The following is a 20,000-nucleotide window of genomic DNA, read 5'->3' on the forward strand; positions in this document are numbered from 1 at the left end:
TTTAGTTACAGTCTGATTATTTAGCTCAACTTCTCTCTGTGTGTGTGTGTGTGTGTGTGTGTGTGTGTGTGTGTGTGTGTGTGTGTGTGTGTGTGTGTGTGTGTGTGCAGGTTGGAGATTATGTTCTGTTTGGGACTTACATCATCCAGCTGTACACACCTCTCGGCTGGTTTGGCACATACTACAGGTAAACACACACACACACACACACACACACACACACACCAAGTAGAATGTTCATTCTGTTGAAACCGAGTAAACGAACCATCCTCCGTTCTGTTCAGGGTCATTCAGAGATCATTCATCGACATGGAGAGCATGTTCATGCTGTTTAATGAAGACCAGGAGGTAAGGAAGAAAACTGCAAAGTGTTTTAGTTCACATCTTTAACAGAATTGGTTATATATTTATTTATTTATTTATTATCGTTTTGGTTTCAGGTGAAGGATGACGTCAACGCTGGAGTCCTGCACTATAAACAGGGAAAGGTCGAGTTCGAGAACGTTTCCTTTAGCTACATCGCAGGGTAAACACTCTCACGCAGACCTTTCTACTTTTTCCCCTTTTAAAAACAAAATATTTAAGATGGTTGTTTGTGTTAAACAGGAAAGAGATTCTGAGGGACGTCTCGTTCACTGTCCTGCCCGGACAGACTGTAGCACTCGTGAGTTCTCGTTAGATTTTGTTTCCTTATGAAAAATTAAGTGTTTTAACGTTATACAGTCATCGATATCGTGTTAAGAAAGTTCAGTTAGACGTCTCGTATTAATTGTGTTATTATTTTTAAACGCTCGCGTGCACAGGTGGGTCAGTCCGGCTCAGGGAAAAGCACCATCATCCGTCTACTCTTTCGTTTCTACGACGTTCAGGGTGGTCGTATCCGCATCGACGGCCAGGACATTACCAAGGTGAGACCCGAGACGGAACGTGTATAACAATATAACGTAAAATAGAACTAATAGAAGTGTGTGTGTGTATGCGCAGGTGAAGCAGGCCTCGTTGCGTACCCACATTGGTGTCGTGCCCCAGGACACCGTCCTCTTCAATGATAACATTCGGGAAAATATCCGTTATGGGCGAATCTCCGCCTCCGACCAGGAAGTGGAGGACGCTGCCATCGCTGCTGACATCCACGACAAAATTCTGTCTTTTGCCGATGGCAAGTAACTCGTCTCTGTATTTAAAACGCGTAACACACTTTTACCGTCCTTTTAATGTAAAAGTGTGAATCTGAGAGATGTTTTATCTGAATGTACTTGTTTTACTGTGTAATCGTTTCCATAGTAACAGAACGTGTAAATGTCGACACGCTGATGTTTTCTGTGAGGAGATGATTATTAACGTTTAGAGAACGAGTCTCCAAAGCTAACGACCTGATTTCATCTCCAACATTTTGAGTTTGTGTGTGTGTGTGTGTGTGTGTGTGTTCTGCTATGTGATTTTAACCCAGGCTACGACACACAAGTAGGAGAGAGGGGACTGAAGCTGAGCGGAGGAGAGAAGCAGAGAGTAGCCATTGCTCGCACCATTCTCAAAGCCCCTCAGATCATCCTGCTGGATGAGGTGAGCGAATGAACAGGTTTATATACCGCAACGTTGTCTGTCTCTCGATGCTGATTGGTCAGGAGGTGTGTGTATATTTTTTTTAGAACAGCAGCACTGAAAGGATTCCCGACTTCAGGACAAATCACACGTTTCTATTAATGCACTGTTATCGTTGCTATAGTACAACATCAGCAGGTCGATTCTGATCTCTTTCAGGCCACTTCTGCCCTGGACACACAGACAGAGAGAAACATTCAGGCCTCGCTGGCGAAAGTGTGCGCCAACAGGACCACCGTTGTCGTGGCACATAGGTAAGAGAACCCAGAGACCCCAGAACCAGCGTTTCACATGACAAAAGTTTAACATTCGTCCCTCTCGTAGGTTATCGACCATCATCGGAGCCGATCAGATCCTCGTTCTGCGCGAAGGTCAGATCGCTGAGAGTGGGAGGTGAGTCCAGAAAACTATGGTTTAAGTTCTTATTCGTTTCGTACGAGGCAACGAGTGTGATCTGTAGTAACCTGTGTGATCTGTAGTAACCTGACTGAGTTCGAGTCCCAACATAGTCAATCGAAGGTATCCGTGTAATGAGTATGGAGTTTGTGTCTCCTGCAAGCGTGTTTATCTGCTTTATAATCACACACGTTTGCACATCTCATACCTACAAATCCACTCAGCCAATCAAGTAGCTGTAACACTATGCATAAAATCATGCTGACCTGAACAGAACTAACAACTCTTTACATCCGTGAAGATTAGAAAAGCATCTCGACATCATCGTCAATAAGTAAGTAAGTAAATAAATAAATAAAATCTTCCTTTATGACTCTTTTCCTAGACACGAGGAGCTTCTGGCTAAAGGAGGGCTCTACGCCGACATGTGGCTCAAACAGCAGCAGGCTTCTGACTCGGACTCGGCCTCCGACTCGGAAACCAAAGACAGACTCCCTGAGAAACTCCAACCCCCAGGACACGGGCATCACTGAGCCAAACACTACGCGCGTTTTCATCCGAAGCCGTTTTATACAGAAGAGAACATTTTTTTTATAGAATTATGCACCAATCTACGACGTTTAAAGTCACGTAGTTGTATAATCACAAGGTAACGTACGTTTCTCAGGAATTTATGTTCTCTCGTGTCGGTGAGGAATTTTCACATCTCAGTTTACCGGGACAAGAAAACTACAGATATACCGAGCGCTTTTATTGACTCGATACATGGTGGTGGTAGCATTTGCTTATTGATTTTAATAGAACTGAAGCGGGGGGTGAATTCGTTATATGCTGGAGAATTTAGTAGGTCAATCTTTCCAATTTGAAAGAATTTGTGTTTAGCTGTTTTGCTTACTCGATACATGGCGGTAGTATTTTCATATTTCAGTTGTTGGGAGTTTTTCCCCATAAAACTTCTGATCGGTTGAATGATGTTCGATCTGATCACAAAGAGTTGTTCTTTTGTTTATTTGTTTGTTTTCATCTCTACATAAAATAACAAAATAAGAGTTCAGCTACGTAGATATTTAAAAAAAAAAGAAAGAAAAAAAAACACTAAGCAATTTAGGTCATTTTTTTTTTATTGTGTGATTAAAACCAGTAAACTGACACTCGCAAGCTAGGAGATTTTAAGCTAGGTCTAATTTATTGTCTAATTAAATTAGATCAGGTTTAGTTAACTAGTTATTCAGTTCATTAGTACGAGATTATTTTTTAATTTAAATTTGTATATTTAAAATTTCAAAATAAAAATTTCACATATTTATCACGTGCAACTGACTTTATTATAGAAGAGGTGGTAAATAGGAATAAAACAAAAGAGTACATAAAGTCTGTGTGTTTAAAGCGATTGATGTTTGAAAAGGACGCTGGTGCGTTTAGACGGGTTTTTACTTTTATTCGTCGTCTTATCTGAGTAGTCTTCTTATTCGGCCAGCTTGTGTCGTTATGATTTATGTTATAGTTAAATAAAGCAGTGTGTGTATAGGAGCGTGTTGTGAGTGTGAAGACACGACATAAACGTACACACACACACACACACACACCTTCTGTTAAGACAAACGGGTGTGTTTTAAATGTAGAGATTAGCTACACAGCATATAGTTATCAGCATCTGAGTTTGACTGATAACATTTACTTCTGTCAAATGTGATCGTTTTATGAATATAGCAAAGCGATTTTTTTTTTTTGCTTTGGTTTGTTGTTGTTTTTGTTTATTGTTTTGCTGCTTAGTGGTATTTGTGTGTATGGAGGACCAGATCTGCCGACATGGGAAAAAATTACATATTAAATAATTGTAATTAAGATCGAAATGGAAATAAACTTGAATTCAGTTGCTGTCTATTAATTAAAATATATTTGAATGAATGAATGAATGAATGAATAAATAAATATAAATAAATAAATACAGGGAATAAATTAAATAAAAATGTAAAGAAATATAGAAACATTAAGGGAAAAAAATCATGAAATGAAAACTGATGTAGACAATTATTTTCTAATCCTGTATTTATTTATGTATTTTTATTTATTTATGAATTTATTTTCTCAATACATTTAGATGATCAGGTCCTCTATACATGCACTGGATTTATGTAAGAAGATTTAAAAGAAATTCTGAGAGAAAAAAATTAAGTTCAATGTAAGGTGCATCAGATAAGAGGTTGATATGTTCAATGTAAAACAGTTTGTAAATCTGAGACTCAGAAAAAAAGAGATGAACAAATGAAAATGGCCTGCCTTGTCTTGTAAAAGATCTGTTTGAAAATTGTGAGAGATATTTTGCATATTGAATTTTATTTACGTTTATTTATTTATTTTTTGATGTATCTCGAGATCGCGGGTTCAGAAACGACACATTGTAAATTATTTATTTTTCAAAATAAATGACTGACATTATGATTAAAACAAACCTACATATGTGTAGTATTTATAAAGAAACTAAACAAAACAATTCTACAAAACAATTAATATCAGTGTGGCCATGAATCATGGTGGTGGTAGCATCATGTTTTACAGTAAACTTCGCCCCTTGACCTCTTGTTTTTTTTTTTTTTTGTTTTTTTTTTTGGCTATTCCTCTCTTTACCCTGCCATAATATCACATAATACGGTACATCACGTTCACTTAAGGAATTTAACATGAGTATTCATACTGCTGTGCAAATTAGATTAACATACTATTTACTGATGTTTATTTGTGACATTTTGAGTTTTTTCTTCGTTTTCCAACCTTCTTAGGTCTCAAAGATGTTACACTGTGAGAATGTGTGAAATATTGTGTATCTTTATACGAAGGTTTTATTCAAATTAGTTAAGAGGGACATACGGTTATCAATTTCAATTCAGTTTATTTGTATAGCACTTTTAACAATTTCCCATTGTCTCGAAGCAGCTTTACAGAAGTATGGAAACAGAAGAGAGAGAGAGAAATAAATAAATACATATATAATAATAATAATAAGAAGAAGAAGAAATAAGAATAAAAATAAATAAATTAATATATACAATTAAAGTGTAAAATTCATTCATTCATTCATTTTCTACCGCTTATCGAACTTCTCGGGTCACGGGGAGCCTGTGCCTATCTCAGGCCTCATCGGGCATCGAGGCAGGATACACCCTGGACGGAGTGCCAACCCATCACAGGGCACACACACACACTCTCATTCACTCACACACTATGGACAATAGATGCCATTCCAGAGATGCCAATCAACCTACCATGCATGTCTTTGGACCGGGGGAGGAAACCGGAGTACCCGGAGGAAACCCCTGAGGCACGGGGAGAACATGCAAACTCCACACACACAAGGCAGAGGCGGGAATCGAACCCCCAGCCCTGGAGGTGTGAGGCGAACATGCTAACCACTAAGCCACCCTGCCCCCTAAGTTTAAAATTAATTTAAAAAAATTAACTTAAAATTTATGATACTATATATTTATCTCTATCCCTAATGATAGAGCCTGAGGTGACCGTAGCAAGGAAAAACTCCCTGAGAGTACTTGAGGGAGAAACCTTGAGAGGAACCAGGCTCGGAAGGGAACCCGTCATCATTTGGGTGACATTCTACAGTTAAATAATGTCCTTTCTACAACAGTTTATTATAGTGCAACCAAGAGCTCCTAAGGAACTAAGTCTTTAATTCAGGACCAGACTAGAATCAAGTTAATTATCGAACTTCATGATGAAGCACGGTGGTGGTCACGTTGTACTGAGATGTCTGTCGGCTTAATTCTATATTATTTTAGTAAGAGTATTCAGACTGTTATATACAGTTACACTACACCTGTGTCCCTACACAAGCACTTTAGACATCAGTTACGAACCCGACACCGCGGTCCCACAGTGAAACATGATGGTGGTAGCATCACCGTGAACGTGACCATCGGCTTCATTCTGAACTTAACCGAAGTATACGAACTATTAAGCCCATTTTAATAAACATGCACTAATGTTATTCATTTATTACAATTTATTCATTGGAAACTTTTTCTTATTCCTGAACTTTCCCGAACACTAACAACGTGCGAATCATTGTGTATCTTTGCCTGAACAGTCTGAATGGTTTTATTTAAACATTGTTAAATATCTGAGGTTTAGATAAGTGTCATTTATTAATACAGGACATTTAACGTTTAATTACAACTCGAGTCAGACATTAATGAACTCCTTCCGCCATTCTGACTCTGGAGTCATTGGGCCGGTCCCAAATAACGCTTCGGTCACTACACAAGCGGACTTAATGCCGTGTCTTTAATCCTGTCATATGGACACTACCTAGTGCACTACAGAAGGACTTTGCTCGGTTTGGGCGTATCCGCTGCTGCTGGAGACGAAGGTGTTTGTGGGTGACGCCTTTATGCGTGTTTACTGGGTTTCTTTCTGTTAAATGTCGGTGTATTAGATTGTAAAATGGATTTCGGGGATTTATTCGACGAGCGGATGTTTTCTTTCTCCGACTTTCAGGAGTTTACGGTGTGTGTTTGTGTTGTTTGTGATAAATAGACGTGTTTTTAGTAACGACCCCTCGAGCTAGTGAGCTACAAACTTCAGCTTCCGTTGGCTGTTGTTTGTGTTTCCTGTTGAAGCAGAGTTACTGTACGGAGAAGCTTTAAAACCAGCCCTCAACGTGTGATGTTAAATCGATAAAATAAGCTGTAGTAATAAATATAAACTCTTAATATTACGGAAGGTGTTTGTCTCGCTAGCTGCTATGCTAACTATGCTAACTATGCTAGGGTATGTTGACTAGCAGGAAACTTCTGTCACTTGTTTATTTATTAAAAATAAATTAACTCAAAAAATAAACCTGTCTTAGATAATTTAATTACAGCTTAACTGTATCGTTATACTTGTTTAAATGTATGTTGATATATATTTTAGTAGAATTAAAAAAAAGTAACATGGCAGTCGGGCTGTGTCCCAAATAACCTTTATTCACTACGACCTACAAAGTGCACTACGTGTGAACACGCGGGTAAAAGTCGTGCATCGTGGGGATTCAGTTAGAGATCAGACGTGACTACGACTAGAAATATGGGTAAAAAAAAAAAGTGCACTGTAGTGAACATGGTGCACTTTAGAGCACTACAGGACAGGTTTATGTTTCAAGGCCAAATGTCTTTTTTTAATACAATAATAATGAAAGTAAAGAGTTATTTAATTAATTACATTATAGTAAAATATAAAGAATGTATAAAACTTGTAAAATAGAATATTTTTAGCTTAACTTTGAAATACGTTTTTTGTTTAGTTTTGTTAGTTTGTCCCCAACCCCAAATAAACATTGGGACTGCTGTCATAATAATAAAGTCTAAAATTTAGAAAATTAAAACGTTACACTCTTAAGTATTAAATCTTAAGTATTAAGCTGTATCAGATTTCCACTAATGAATCTGACGTTGTTTTTACACACATGTAGTTTGTCCCAGGACATCAGAGACTTGCTGAGCGTGTGAGGAAGCGCCTGTACTACGGTCTGGATCAAGACGCCTCTCTAGATGCACTTTCCTGTCCTGTTACTGGTGAGTTTGTACCCTGTGCATGTCACAATTATAAATGTGTACATATATGTGTATATATAGAGGCCACATCTGCTTCATTAGTATTAACGGACACAAAGACCACGTCTTCGTCACAAAGATTAACGGCTATATTGGCTACACCTCCTTCACTAGTATAAAGGCCACGCCTCCTTCATTAGGATTCCACTAATGGCATATTACGTAACTTGGTTCTTTGCATGCAGCTGGAGAATTACAGATATTCTGGGTCTGCAATATGTTTTTTTCTTTCTTTCTTTTGATCGTCGCTAGATATCGCAGTCGAACTTCTCCAGAAGTCAGCTCCAAGCCCAATACGGAAACTCCGCAAAAAGTACGCAGCACATGTCGCCAGGTGAGTGTGTTTTCTTCCTTCATTCCTTCAGCATCAAACTCTTAAGATATCTTAAGAGTTTGATGCTTAAGATCTCTTGCCTACTTTGTATAAACACCCCCTCCTCCCCAAACCCACCCACAGAGAAGCATGCATCTCCCCCTGCGCTATGATGCTGGCCCTGGTTTACATCGAAAGACTCCGACACAGAAACCCTGAGTACCTGCAGCAGATCTCATCCTCTGACCTCTTCCTGATATCCATGGTGAGCTCTTCAGAATGTTGAATAGCTTTTCTAACAAAAGTTAGCTCCTATTATGGCTTGTCTTAAGCAGAAGTCTGTTTTAATCCTCATGCAGATGGTCGCCAGTAAATATCTATACGACGAAGGTGAAGAGGAGGAAGTTTTCAATGACGAATGGGGCGCCGCCGGTAAACTGGATGTCCAGACGGTCAACGTGCTGGAGCTGAATTTCCTCAGTGCCATCGTATGTCATCTACTTGAACACGTTTTACAAGGAAACCACAGTTTTTAAAGATATGCTTCACCTTTATTTAACGTGTAAACATTGTGTTTGTTGTAGGACTGGCACCTTTTTGCTGAGCCCAGTGAGTTCTTTAATGTGCTCAGCCAACTCGAAAGCTGGTTAGTGTTTTTTATTATATGTCAAAAACTGTTCTCAATGGGGCATCATGAAAATATCGACATGTTATTATACTTTATATACTTTAAGGTTATTTTCAAACAACCAATAAATAACATGAAGGTTAAGGGTTATACAGCCAGCGTACCTGCCCGCTGTTTTACTAAAAACCAAAAAAAAAAACCTATAAAGTATATGTTTGTGTGTAAAATTTTGTACACGTGTGTAAAAATCTTTACAGCATTGCGGTGCGTCAGGGGATGAAGCGTGGCTGGTACACTTACACTGACCTGTGTGTGCTGCTGGAGCAGCCCAACTGGAGGAACATGCTCACTGCCGTCTACCAACACTTCACCAAGGTCTGTGTACAACCATCCTGTGATCACCATGAACTCTGACATGACGCAGGCTGAAATTATTCACCTTATGATGAGACATTGGCATAGGACCTGTATATTTAATGTCCCGATGATGCCTGTGTTTAACTACGAGTAGGGATTTAACATCTCTCTCTCTCTCTCTAGAAAATCTCAGAGAAAATTGATATTTAATATTACATTATTTTTTATTAAATAATTTAATTAATAATTATTTCAGTTTATTTAACCCTATTATTATTATTATTATTAGTCTGTGTATTTGTTTAACGTCAGTACGTTAGTCAGTTCAGGAACAAATCTAACTGCCAGAATTCTCCATCTGTGCCATTTTAATTTTATTTTCATAGAATTACACAGTTTTTTTTTTTACTGTGTTTTAAGGCATACTGCGTGTAAACAAATATCTAAAATTCTGTTAGCAATAAATAAAAAAAAAACAAACCTGTCTCTATTTCCAGGTTATGTGTATGCTCGGTCTTCTCTACCTGACGAGTGTCACCGGGCTCCTTGCTGCCTCCGCGGCTCTTCACCAGCTCAACGTCCCAAACGCCGAGCCTGTAAATCCTGCCCTCTTCCATCCTCACACTTCGTCCTCGTCCATCCATCCTCGAGGCGGCGTCCTCGCCAACGCCACCCAAAAACCCCAACACGCACCAGATCTCCACCAGCGCCATCGCGGCCACCGCCACGGCCCGAGTTCTCCTCCTGTCCTCCATCCGAACTCCGCTCTCTCTCTGTGGAGTTCCCTCCTCTCCGCTCTTGTTCAATCAGATGTCCAGAAGGTAGAACTTCCTGTGTGCAGAGCTCAGAATGTCACCTCATTTTCCTGGTTCTCTTCTCCCGATCTTCTCACTCAGTCGTCTTTCCTCACACACGCACAGCCGAGACCGCTGACTGCTTTTCAGAGACACAGCTGTTGCCCAGAAGCTGCAATGCCTTATGGGAAGGCACAGGTTCTCCTCATACCCACTTAGATAATTTGAGCTTGTCTTTTTAACAATGGTGTTTTGTTTTTTGGGTTGTTTTTTTTTTCCCATATTGGTGGGATTTTTGTATGTTTAACACCTTCTATAAACATAAAAGCACTTTGATCCAACGGCAAAAGAATGAGAGGGAGGAGTCCGGGGAGAGGGTTTGTGTGTTAAAGAAGATGAAATATATTTTAAAACTTGATTGAAACTAATACAAGTTAATCCTTAAAAGTACAACATACATCACGTGTGTAATAATCACTGCAGATAATTTCAGAAGAGGTTCAGACATTGAAAAAGCACTTGAGTTGCCAGTTAACTCACAGAATCCCCCTAAATATTTTGTTTATTTTTAGAAAACACAAATCTTACATGGCTTTGTTTTGCTCACACTTTTTTTTTTTTTTTTTAAGCTAAGAAAATCGTAATAATGGACGGATCCATGAGTAAACATCGATATTACTCCCTGGCTGTGAGTTTAGCAACAATCTGCAGAGTTGTGTGAGCTTTTGTAGTGTTGGTTTAACGGTCCACGCTTTATCGAGGCCCACAAGAAGTCAGGAAAATGGACAAGCAAGTATTATGTAGAAAGATTTATTTGCTTTTAGTGAAGGAATTGAACAGAGTGAGGAAAAGAACATCAGGTGAATTTGTGGGATGATCCCAGACTTTAGCGCAACCTGATAAGTTGATGTGAAACTTTATGCACTTTTCTAGTTTGGAAATAGCTTGCTTATAGCCTACTGAGTCTTCAGAGAATGACCAAGAGAATAAACAAGAACGACCTCTAGGTAGGGCTAGGATGTTACATGTATAGAACACGATTTGTTTGCTATAACAGCAGTGTGATCGTTACTTTAGTAACTCAAGCTAATAACATTGCTAACAATATGCTGTAATTGTACCAAAAGGGAACATGGAAATTACGTTTTCTGTATGAAAGGAGTCTCCACTGTTTACACGTTTCAGTTTCTCGGTCAAACAAGCTGAAGTTTTGTGATTTTTTTTTTCTTTATAGCAGCTGTAATGTAATTAACAGAGTTGTAACATCACTTTGAATAAATGGATAAAAAGTAGGCTGTAACATGCCGCTCATTTACAAATTGTAATCGTTGCCTAATTGAGATGATGATTAAAAAATAATAATAAATAACACTTCAAAATGCTACATCTTATGTATTCTGAACACCACCCTCCATCAGCCAAAGGACCATCGATCTTATCTATCAAGATAAGAGGGTTTTTTTTTTACAGAAACATACAGAACTAAGTTGTAGTGTTTTGGGACTGAGCTACAAAGGTAGCTACATATCAAGAGCGCTAACATGCTAGCTGTTACATTAGACCGGGGAAAGCTTTACTGTTTTGAAAAAAAAAAATGTTTTTCAAGAAATATCTAGCCCACTTTTTTGCTTTGCTTTGATTTTGAAGTATTGGAGACCGCATGCCATCTTATCTTGTTTGTTATACGGCTTGAAGATAAATAAAGGATTTGACTGGATACGAATATCGTCTAAAGTTTATCTGTACATTTTTTTCTCACTCACATAACTGTTTTCATACAATAGATCATGTGATCACTTAATTTTCGAGATCAATTCGTAGAAAATCGGAATAAGTTTGGAACAGATTTGCCTTCCTTTATTCTAGGTTAAAATTGCTGAGCTAAAGTTTAGTCCCGCCTACTAGTAGGAACTTGTTAGTAAAGCCCCGTCCCTTTTCCTTAAAAGGCAACTCACAAGGCAGATGGTCACTGAAAAATGTACAATAAACGGCTCCTTTTCTTACAAGTACATACTTAAAGTTAGAAAGAGAACTGCATTGATTTATATAAACACTATAAGGCTGTTCTTGTGCCTCTTGTTTTCATGAAGCGTTTGCAATACTGACACACAAACTGTAATTAGCATGAACTTTTCCTTAATGTTTTTAACACTTATGATTGTTATATTGTTGAAGATTAGTCTGGTGTCCTTTGTGAGGTGGTGTGTGTATTTTGTTGCATGTCTCAGAGGCCACAAGCTAAATCTGGACCTAGAGTCAGGGTGCGTCTCAAATCAACTCCAGCTCCCTGTGTTATACACTCTACTCATATTTGTCTCGAGATACATTGATTTTCAACCCAAATGCAGATATATATATCTGCATTTGGGTTAAAAAGCAAGAGAATAATGTATATATGTAGTCTAATTTCTGAGCTAGGTTTTTTTTTTGCTAGCTTCCTTGTCAGATGATTGTGTAAACAAACCGATTTGAAACGCACCAAATAAGTGGTCTTCACTAAAGGTTCACGGTTCCCTCACCGAAAATAAGCGACCTACACGTTGGTTTCACTCACACACACACACACACACACACTCTCTCACTCTGTCTCTCTCTCTCTCTCTCACACACACACACACACACACACACACACACTCTCACTCTGTCTCTCTCTCTCTCTCACACACACACACACACACACTCTCTCTCTCTCTCTCTCTCTCTCTCTCTCTCTCTCTCACACACACACACACACACACACTCATTCTGTCTCTCTCTCACTCACACACACACACACTCTCTCTCTCTCTCACACACACTTTCTCTCTCTCTCTCTCTCTCTCTCACACACACACTCTCTCTCTCTCTCTCTCTCTCTCTCTCACACACACACACACACACACTCTCTCTCTCTCTCACACACACACACTCATTCTGTCTCTCACTCACACACACACTCTCTCACACACACACTCACTCTGTCTCTCTCTATCTCTAGCACACACACACCCTCTCTCACACACACGTCAGTCCTTATCACTATTTATTACTTATTATGTTGGCTTTGTAGAAGCCAACATTTAGTTTTCCTATTTATTATTATATTGTTATTATAGTAAACACAGCTTTAGGCTCACGAGCATGCGCAAAGCGGACGCGCAGGCGCCACCCGGTACTATGGAGTCTTATACGCAGGTAAGATAACGGCTAACATTTACACATATAACGTCTTATTAAAATGTTAGTGATGATAAACACACACATGTGTGTGTGTGTGTGTGTGTGTGTGTGTGTGTGTCGGTTTCTGGCGAGCGCTTCATTCTGATTGGCTGATCAATAACTATCTAATAGTGACGTGTTTCAATTATCTCATTAATCCTGATTATTTAGAAGGTTAAATACATAATCTAGCATCTATCCTGAGATTTTTTTTCTTTCTCTGCACAGGAGGATTGTCCCAACCTTCCTGTCATGAATAATTCAGGTAGGTCACATAAATATTAAAGCTGACATTTCACACCTCTGTGAATGTGTTGGGTGACATCAATATAAACATAACAGTTATTACACCACTGGTCCTGCACTCACCGAAACAGCGAGATGTTCTGATATGTGTGTTATGATCGATATGTTCAAATCAATAGGTAAATAAATCAGTAGCGTTACACCAGGCATTAATTCAGTTCAATTCCATTTCAATTCAATTTATTTGTATAGCACTTTTGTATAGACAATTTCCCATTGTCTCAAAGCAGCTTTACCGAAGTATGGAAACAGAAGAGAGAGAAAAAAGAAATAAATATATAATAAGAATAAGAAGAAATAAAAATAAATAAATTAATATATAAAGTTAAAGTTTAAAATTAATTAAAAAAATATTCAAATATTCATTTAAAATTTTAAATACTATATATTTATCCCTATTTCTAATGAGCAAGTCGGAGGCGACAGTGGCAAGGAAAAAGTACATGAGGGAGAAACCTTGAGAGGAACCAGACTCAGAAGGGAACCCGGCATCATTTGGGTAAATAGTGTAAATGTAAATAATGTCCTTTTTACAACAGTTCATAATAGTGCACCCGAGAGCTAAATTTAGGTATTACATATTAAGTTACCACCAGATGCCAGTCTGTAACTAGAAACTATGCACATCTGCATTTTTCACCTCTATCAGTTGCATTTGTTTACTGCTCACATTTCACCTAGCAGATGAAATGACAACCATTTAAAGAAGACAGTTCCTGTCTAAAAGATAAGATAAGATAAGATAGGATAAGATAAGATCTTCCTTTATTTGTCCCACAATGGGGAAATTTCTCTGTTACAGCAGCAAAAAAAGATATATAAAAAGAATAAAGACATGTATAAAAAGAGTAGTGGTTACACTAACAGATATATTGCACATTGTTATTGCACATGTTTAAAATGTTTTGTTATTGTTTATTATTGCAGTTAAACAGTAATAACGGTGTGTATTATGGTGACTGGTTCACTGGGAGCAGCTTTGATTGTAAAGTCTAATAGCAGCAGGGAGAAAAGAGTGTCTGTGTCGCTCCTTCATACACTTAGGATGTAACAGTCTGTCACTGAAGGAGCTGCTCAGAGGTGACACCGTTTCATACAGGGGGTGAGAGTCGTTCTCCAGCAATGATGATAGTTTTGCTACCGTCCTCCTTTCTCCCACCTCCTGTACAGTGTCCAGAAGAATCCCCAGGACTGAGCTGGACTTCCTGATCAGCTTGTCCAGTCTCTTCCTTTCTGCAGTAGAGATGCTGCTGCACCAGCAGACCACACCATAGAATATGTCTGAGGCCACCACTGCGTCAACAAAGGTCTTCAGTATCTCTCCCTGTACACCAAAAGACCTTAGTCTCCTCAGTAGAAAGAATCTGCTCTGCCCTTTCTTATAGATTGCCTCAGTGTTGTAGGTCCAGTCCAGTTTTCTGTTCAGATGAACACCCAGGTATTTATAAGAGTCCACTCTCACGATGTCCTTTCCCTGAATGTTCACTGGTGGTAATGAAGTTTGTTTGTTCCGACGGAAATCCACCACCAGTTCTTTGGTTTTTCCCACATTTAACTGGAGGCAGCTTCGTTGGCAAAAGTCCACAAAGGTCTGGATCGGTCCTCTGTACTCCCTGTCATCATCATCTGTGATCAGACCGACAATGGCAGAGTCATCAGAGAACTTCTGTAGGTGACAGGTTGCTGAGCGGAACATGAAGTCTGCAGTGTAGATGGTGAAGAGGAACGGGGCCAGAACCGTTCCCTGTGGGGTCCAGTGTTGCAGACAACCGTGTCAGACTCACAGTTACGAGTCCTCACGTACTGTGGTCGGTCTGTGAGGTAGTCCAATATCCAGGCAGACAGATGATAGTCCACTCACATGTACACCATCTTATCCCTCAGGAGCACAGGTTGGATGATGTTAAAAGCACTGCACAGGTCTTAAGGGTCTGATCTTTAATCCTGTCTATCATTGAATTACTTCATGGCCTGATGGACCAGACAGCTCATCACCCTGATAGCTAACAAACTTAAAGGATATGCAGGTTTATATATGGGCTTTAGACAATACTCCATTAGTTGTGAAGGAAACTGTTGGTCGGTAGCAGCAGTTTAGGAGTATGCAGGAGAATCTCATTCTTCTCCACACAGACACATCCCTGTCTTTCTTCCAGCAGTCGACTCGGGAGCTGAGGCTTACCTAAAGTTTATGAAGAAGTACTGCTGTTACGACGCCATTCCCACCAGCTGTAAGCTCGTTATTTTCGACACGGCTTTGCAGGTATGTAGCGTTATTCAATATTAAAGGTGGGGTCTCCGATTTTTGAAAGCTAATGTGGACATATAAAATCACCAAAACAAACACGCCCCTAACCCAAATTTGTCCCACCCCTGTATCGATAGCTCCGCCCACACATACATACATAACCCAGGCAATTAATGGAAAGAAACGTGTCTTTATCATAGCTGAAGGGAAGAACAATACGATTGTAGATAAACAAACAAGCAAAAATGACACACAAGCATAATCATGTAAAGGACAAAGGCATATATTAGTTCTGTGTAACAAAGCAAAACCAACGTTACTCACCTATCGAGAAGGAAAAAAGCGCCTCGGCGCCCAATACAAAGGTTTAGAGGCTTTCTATTACAGATGAACAAAACGTATCTTTTATACACAATAGGCAACGGTGATTAAAATGATTATTACTAAATATATTTTTTTATTTACAGGTAAAGAAAGCCTTCTTCGCATTAGTGGCGAATGGTTTACGAGCGGCGCCACTGTGGGACAGCAAACTGCAGAGATTTGTGGGTAAGACACAGAGATAGTCAGACACACATGCTAATCAAGTTTCTGTCTTATTCATTCAGTTCAGAAGTTACACATATTCAGAGTTGGGTTTATGCAGGCAGCTGATTTTCTGTGCGAATGATAGAATAGCACTTGATCCAGCACATGGTTGTTTTTCCAATGTTTATCGCTTTCTTCTTTCTTCCGGGACGTACAGGTATGCTGACCATCACAGACTTCATCAACATTCTCCATCGCTACTATAAATCCCCCATGGTCAGTAGTGACACTAGTAGTGACCACGTACACATTGTTCACCTCATTTCAAAACATTTTTAATGGGTTTGGTATCTGAAGCTCCAGAGCTGTCGAGTAACCACACGACGCCTCACGTTGACTACGCTCCATTTGTAAATCCGACCGTTCCTTTAAACCGCCTGTGTTGCCCCTTTTCCACCGAGACAGTTTGAGTGCTGGTTCGGAGCCAGAGCCTAATTTAGAACCAGTTCTTTCTGTTTCGACCGCCAAAGCACCGGCTCCGAACCAGGAAAAGTGGTTCTTAAGTAGCACCAAAACGTTGCTGGTCTAGACTTAAGAACCGCTTGGGGCGGGGCTACTGTTAGCGCATTTGATAATGTACCTTTGGATGCCAATGTAGGTTCGCAAAGCCATGAGCATTAACAGTAAAGCAACATCCGCCATTGTTGTTGTGTTTGTGTTTGCCGCTTCTGCGCTAACGTTGCTGGGACACGTGACACGTATACAGTGACGTCACACTCGGCTCTGTGGCGCTCTCTAGCCGGTGGAAAGGCAAACCGGTTCTTAGAAGGTTCACCAGTGGAACCAACTTTGAACCAGAACTAGCGCTAGCTCTGAACCAGCACCCGGTTCTTTCCGGTGGAAAAGAGGCATGTGAAATCTTGCATCTTCTTCTTCACATCGCATTTCTTCTGAACATTTCTACTTGTTTTTTTTCCCTCCTAAAGGTTCAAATTTACGAGCTGGAGGATCACAAGATTCAGACATGGAGAGGTGATTCATTTCAAAGTAAATGAGCTGCATTAAGTCGATGATCTCAGTCTGTATGAGAACACCAAATACCGTATGTTCTAATCGTTCTGCGGCAGTTAAAAAAATATTATATTTCTATAAAATTCTATCCAAAAAAAAAAATCTATTAGGTTTGCATCTTTTCATTTCTATTCATTTCCCCCCGATATGTTTTCTTTCATTTTAGTTCATTTACATGGAAAAGGATTAATTACACCAAATATTTCATTTGGATTTTACTTTATTTTTATTATTTATTTATTTATTATCGTTATGTATTTTCCTTTTCTGTAAAATGTTTGGATGTAAGGTTTTCTAGCTGTAATTGTATTTTTAAATAATTTATTTATAGTTTTTAGACTTCAAATTTTCATTAACGATTATTTTCAAAAAAATTTTATTTTTTAAAAAGCTTTTTGCCACATTACGCTTAATTAATAGTGAAACTTAATGCCGATGGTCATTTTTTTTGGTCTATACACGTTACTGTTTTCCCTCCTTGTCGTTTCCTTTTCAGACGTTTACCTGCAGTACTATAATCAAAGCCTCATTAGCATCACACCTGACGCGAGGTAACTACAGCTCCCACCCCACAAGACCCCAGAGTGCAATTCTAAGCCTTCACACTTCTAATTTTTGTTTCTTTCACAGCCTCTTTGATGCCGTTTATTCTTTACTGAAGCACAAAATCCACCGTCTGCCTGTCATCGACCCTGAATCTGGAAACGTCCTCCACATTTTAACCCACAAGCGAATTCTCAAATTCCTGTATATATTTGTTAGTAAGACCATTTTAATTTATCGACATTAGAATTTTATTCTCGTTCTTTGAACTGTCTTTTGTATTTTGAGATTTCAGTGTCTCGGAAAACTTCCTGTTTACTTCCTGGTTTCCGCGTCTCTTCCCCGACTCCAGGACTATCTTGACCACACCCTCTCGTAATTATTTTCCTGTGTTTAGCCTTATGCTTTAATCCCTTCCTGTTTTGGTTGACTGGGTTGATGGAAAGTGTTGCATGTGTTAGCAGCTTTTTTTTAAAACTTGTTTCCTATTTTTAGCTTCCTGCGGCCTTCCTGGTTTCCCAGTGCCAATGATTTCATGGGTCCCAGCATTTTCCAAGGGGTTCCATCCAGTCATTCCAGTGGTTTCCTCTTTTCCCCAGTGGCCCACAAATTTCCCACTGGTTTTCCCACTGGTTTCTGGGATTCCTTTTGCCTACCTATTTTCCTAATCTGTTTTCCAGGAGGGGGCACGGTGGCTTAGTGGTTAGCACGTTCGCCTCACACCTCCAGGGTCGGGGGTTTGATTCCCGCCTCCACCTTGTGTGTGTGGAGTTGGCATGTTCTCTCCGTGCCTCGGGGGTTTCCTCCGGGTACTCCGGTTTCCTCCCCCGGTCCAAAGACATGCATGGTAGGTTGATTGGCATCTCTGGAAAATTGTCCGTAGTGTGTGAGTGTGTGAGGGAATGAGAGTGTGTGTGCCCTGTGATGGGTTGGCACTCCGTCCAGGGTGTATCCTGCCTCGATGCCCGATGACGCCTGAGATAGGCACAGGCTCCCCGTGACCCGAGACGTTCGGATAAGCGGTAGAAAATTAGATGAATAAGTGAGTGTTTTACAGGAGGCTTCCTGGCTTCCCAATAGATTTCAAGTTTTCCAGTGGTTTCTTTTTTTTGGTATTTTAATTTTCCAGTTTCTTTCCCTCTCTGTTTAGTGCCTTCCATGTTCCAACCAGTTTTCCCACTGTTTGTTTCTTGGCATACCAGTAGTTTTCAGTTTTCCCAGTGGCCTTGTGATCCTCCCTGATTTATTTATCTTTTATATCTCTTCCCAGCTGTCATCTATTGTCCAAGTGGTTTGTTGGCATCCCAGTTCTTTCCCAGTGTCTTCTGGTTTTCCATGTACTACTTGTTGTCCAGGAGGGTTCTTGGCTTATTAGTACTTTCCTGGTTTTCCGAAGACTTCCTGGTTTCCTTTGGATCCCTGTTTTTCCAGTTTCTTATAAATCCCCCCCTGGATTCTGGATTCCCATTAACCTGCCCGTTCTCCCAGTAGCAACCACTTATCCGGATGGTTTCTAAGCATCCCAGTACCTTTCGGTTTCCCAGTGGCTTTCTGGTTTCAGAGTTCCTTGTGGTTTCTTGGCTTCCGAGGGCCTGCAGCTTTCTGTTTTTGATGTGGCCTTTAGTTTGTCTTGAGCCTTTTAGATTTCTTACGCACAACCAGACACTTTCTTGATTGAGTCCATCTTTATTTCCCAGTGTCTGTTTGCTCTGTTATGTCTGTCGTTTCTGGTGTCTTCTTGTCTCATCTTCCTGTGTTCCGTAAGACTTTCTGGTTTCCCAGTGGCTTCTAGATTTACCCCCACCTTTATGAGCTTTCCCAGTTCTTTTAGCTTTCCCAGTTCTTAGGCATCCCGGTCAGTACCTTCCTTTTTTAATTGTGGGTTTTGGCAATGGTACGTTTCCGCAGCGGTGTGAGGGTTTCCCTAGTGGTTTGTTGGTTTCCCCAGTGGTTGGTTCTGTTTTTTCCCAGTGGTTATATTGGTTTCCCTTATGGTTTGCTTTTTTTTCCAGTTGTTTGCTGCTTTTCCTGTGTTTTCTAGACTTCTTCGTGCCTCAGTGGATTATTGTTTCTAATGTCCCAGACATTTCCTGGTTTTCCCAGGTTTCTCATTGTCTACTTGGTTTCACGGTGATCCTCAAGTATAGATCGTTAGCTGTGATCGTCACTACCTTGAGTCCTGCTCTGTGATCATGTAAATTTGGAACAGCCCTAAAAAAAGTCTGTCTTACGCCCATTTGCTTGGCTTTTGCCTGGCATGTATATGTTATGTGCAGAGATCAACGATCCCAACACCACGATTTCTGCAGAGGAAAATTGAAGAAGCGGGAGTCGGGACTTTCCGGGACATCGCCACTATACAGCAGACGGCCACAGTGTACGACGCTCTGTCTGTTTTCGTGGAGAGACG

At 39.9% G+C, this 20,000-nt stretch overlaps 3 protein-coding genes across 8 annotated transcripts in view; all 3 read left to right on the forward strand.

Annotated features, from left to right (window-relative positions):
• The window catches only part of abcb6a (ATP-binding cassette, sub-family B (MDR/TAP), member 6a), a 12,151-nt gene extending 8,269 nt beyond the window's left edge, over positions 1-3,882 (forward strand). Inside the window, exons 11-20 of the mRNA XM_047803438.1 lie at positions 111-187; positions 285-348; positions 441-526; positions 607-664; positions 804-908; positions 985-1,159; positions 1,451-1,563; positions 1,762-1,856; positions 1,927-1,995; positions 2,384-3,882. Coding sequence (XP_047659394.1) covers positions 111-187; positions 285-348; positions 441-526; positions 607-664; positions 804-908; positions 985-1,159; positions 1,451-1,563; positions 1,762-1,856; positions 1,927-1,995; positions 2,384-2,531 — 990 coding nt within the window. The 3' untranslated portion in view covers positions 2,532-3,882. The remainder of the gene's footprint in view (positions 1-110; positions 188-284; positions 349-440; positions 527-606; positions 665-803; positions 909-984; positions 1,160-1,450; positions 1,564-1,761; positions 1,857-1,926; positions 1,996-2,383) is intronic.
• A 2,459-nt stretch (positions 3,883-6,341) lies between these two features.
• cnppd1 (cyclin Pas1/PHO80 domain containing 1) lies at positions 6,342-11,419 on the forward strand. The gene is made up of 8 exons (XM_027176452.2): positions 6,342-6,516; positions 7,463-7,565; positions 7,857-7,938; positions 8,062-8,182; positions 8,277-8,405; positions 8,502-8,563; positions 8,803-8,920; positions 9,400-11,419. The coding sequence occupies exons 1-8, from the start codon at positions 6,454-6,456 to the stop codon at positions 9,913-9,915; spliced, it is 1,194 nt and encodes a 397-aa protein (XP_027032253.1). The 5' UTR covers positions 6,342-6,453; the 3' UTR covers positions 9,916-11,419.
• A 1,249-nt stretch (positions 11,420-12,668) lies between these two features.
• prkag3a (protein kinase, AMP-activated, gamma 3a non-catalytic subunit) overlaps positions 12,669-20,000 on the forward strand; it is an 8,883-nt gene continuing 1,551 nt past the window's right edge. For 2 of the 6 annotated variants that reach the window (XM_027176291.2, XM_027176297.2), the window contains exons 1-9: positions 12,669-12,870; positions 13,123-13,159; positions 15,357-15,463; positions 15,916-15,997; positions 16,194-16,252; positions 16,963-17,023; positions 17,544-17,598; positions 17,678-17,804; positions 19,867-20,000. The exon at positions 19,867-20,000 is cut by the window's right edge and continues 32 nt beyond it. In XM_027176291.2, coding sequence (XP_027032092.1) covers positions 12,817-12,870; positions 13,123-13,159; positions 15,357-15,463; positions 15,916-15,997; positions 16,194-16,252; positions 16,963-17,023; positions 17,544-17,598; positions 17,678-17,804; positions 19,867-20,000 — 716 coding nt within the window. In that variant the 5' untranslated portion in view covers positions 12,669-12,816. The remainder of the gene's footprint in view (positions 12,871-13,122; positions 13,160-15,356; positions 15,464-15,915; positions 15,998-16,193; positions 16,253-16,962; positions 17,024-17,543; positions 17,599-17,677; positions 17,805-19,866) is intronic. The other 4 variants (XM_027176293.2, XM_027176292.2, XM_027176295.2 and 1 more) reach the window with 4 other exon arrangements.

This window comes from Tachysurus fulvidraco, chromosome 18 (genome assembly GCF_022655615.1).
Source record: "Tachysurus fulvidraco isolate hzauxx_2018 chromosome 18, HZAU_PFXX_2.0, whole genome shotgun sequence".
NCBI lineage: Eukaryota > Metazoa > Chordata > Actinopteri > Siluriformes > Bagridae > Tachysurus > Tachysurus fulvidraco.

Excerpts from the sequence above, each read along its gene's own strand:
- cnppd1 (XM_027176452.2), top strand. The coding sequence starts at position 6,454 with ATGGATTTCGGGGATTTATTCGACGAGCGGATGTTTTCTTTCTCCGAC. Across the intron at positions 6,517-7,462 it reads CCGACTTTCAGGAGTTTACG|TTTGTCCCAGGACATCAGAG; the intron begins GTGTGTGTTTGT and ends ACACACATGTAG. Across the intron at positions 8,183-8,276 it reads ACCTCTTCCTGATATCCATG|ATGGTCGCCAGTAAATATCT; the intron begins GTGAGCTCTTCA and ends ATCCTCATGCAG.